Here is a 2,014-nt window from a genome sequence, read left to right on the forward strand (position 1 = left end):
CAGTGGATGCTCTTGTAAACCGTCCCTCCCCAGCCTTCCTGCACGTTCCCTTCAGGTATTAATTGGTACTGGGGTTTAAGCCATACAGAGAACTTTGTGTTCAGGGCTTCCTGATGCTCACTTAGGTAATTACTAACTTTTAGATTAAAATTACATCTTTGACATCAGCTTTGTACAGTAAAAAAATCAGACTATCTTTTAAGTATATAAGTGTTTCTTCAGATCTGATGTGGAAGCAGCAAATCTCTAAGTAAATGCCAGCTGAGAAGAGTCTTGCTGGGTATGTGTCAGACCATCTGTGCAAGCGTAGGGTGCCTTTACTGGCTTTTTCCTCACTAGGTCTTTTTATGTAACTTACTTGTATTTTCACTTGAAGATGTATCTAAGCGTCATCAGATGAGGTTAACAGTTGTGTTAGGAGATTCGCTGGTGTACACTCTACTTTGTTCTGCAATAAGACTTTCATGTTGGCAACTCTTAAAGTAACTTAAAATTGAATGAGGCTATTATTCTGTTATTTTCGGAATCACTAGAGAAACGAATACTTCACAGTATGCTTGAAGCACATAATTGCTGCCTCGTAATCAAAAATTTCTTGAAGGTCTTTCCATCTAATACTTCACAGTATACTTGAAGCACGTAATTGTTGCCTGGTAATCAAAAATTTCTTGAAGGTCTTTCCATCTATGCTTTTATGTCTTCATGGTTTTGTTTTGAATAGGAAGGATGCTGTGGTATTAGTACATTAGTGCATATAGACCTGTGTTGTTTTAGAGTGTGGACTTCATATGAAAAAGCAGAATGTTTTGGTGAACAAAACGTTTTTAAGTCATACAAAGAAATATTTCAATTAAGAACATATTAACCTTGTTTCAATGTTTCCTTACTGGCAGACTCCTGGGCAAGTTAAGCTGTCTGCATGTACTAGCTTGCAATTTCCAGTTGTGCACATGTCCAAGAAACTGTCATAACTGTGTTTAATAATTGTGGGGTTTATATATTAATTATTATGTTCAGTTAGTTTACATATTGTCTGTTTTAAACAGTGGTTTTAGTGAAGAAGTCCTGTATCATACCTCAGGCACTGCCCCAACCACACCAGCAAGTCCTTTGCTGATTAATGCTGGAGTTACTTGGTTATCCCTACAGTGGACAAAACCCTCAGGAACACCATCAGATGAAGGAATCTCATATATATTAGAGATGGAGGATGAGAACTCAGTAAGTTTAGAATACTTATTTTCAATAACAAAAGAGACTAAAATATGTGTGTTTGATACATTACTGTAATAAATGTAACAATGATTACTTTTGCTAGAATATTCTACAAGCACCTGTATTTTCTGAATTTAAGCTAATGATTTGTCATTACTGTGACCAAGCCATATAACTTTCACCTTTTTATTGTGACAGTAATCATTACTACTGTTACTAAGCACCAGTCTTGCCAAGACTTATAAATTGCCTTTAACTTGGTGAATTTGCATGTGAAAGTTAAGCCTTATAAGAGCTGGATCCAAGTAATTGCACTGTGAAGTGTGATCCCTCTAAACTTCATTTCAGTCTTCACTTTTGTTTTAAAATGTGTCCTGTTCTACACTTTGTAAGCATTAGGTATAATTTCTATTGGCAATGTATGTGGTTTTTCTTTACTGTTCTTCTCTTCTTCACAGCTTCTTCTTCTTCACAGCTTTCCACTACTTACAGAATGGTTAAATAATTTCCTCTCCCCCAAAAAAAATCCTGTGCTCACACAATGAAGGTGCACCTATTACTATGTTAGAGGAGTACAACAATTAGAGTATGAAGCAGTAATTTATTTCTGTGAAGTGTATTACATGGTCTGCTCTGCAAATATGTTTCAAGTAATATCCTATTTAATTCTGCAGGGATATGGTTTCAAGCCAAAATATGATGGTGACGATCTTACCTACACAGTGAAGAATTTGAGGCGTAGTACAAAATACAAATTTAGGGTAAGATTTTTTTATATGTTTGGGGTTTTTTGCACTGG

At 35.7% G+C, this 2,014-nt stretch overlaps 1 protein-coding gene across 1 annotated transcript in view; it reads left to right on the forward strand.

Annotated features, from left to right (window-relative positions):
* Positions 1–1,976, forward strand: part of LOC104270198 (fibronectin type-III domain-containing protein 3a-like) — a gene marked incomplete at its 3' end in the record, with an annotated part of 11,236 nt that extends 9,260 nt beyond the window's left edge. Inside the window, exons 7-8 of the mRNA XM_009864480.1 lie at positions 1,047–1,221; positions 1,890–1,976. Coding sequence (XP_009862782.1) covers positions 1,047–1,221; positions 1,890–1,976 — 262 coding nt within the window. The remainder of the gene's footprint in view (positions 1–1,046; positions 1,222–1,889) is intronic.
* Between the last annotated feature and the right edge of the window lie 38 nt (positions 1,977–2,014).

Source organism: Apaloderma vittatum, unplaced genomic scaffold (genome assembly GCF_000703405.1).
Source record: "Apaloderma vittatum isolate BGI_N311 unplaced genomic scaffold, ASM70340v1 scaffold9632, whole genome shotgun sequence".
NCBI classification, from domain to species: domain Eukaryota; kingdom Metazoa; phylum Chordata; class Aves; order Trogoniformes; family Trogonidae; genus Apaloderma; species Apaloderma vittatum.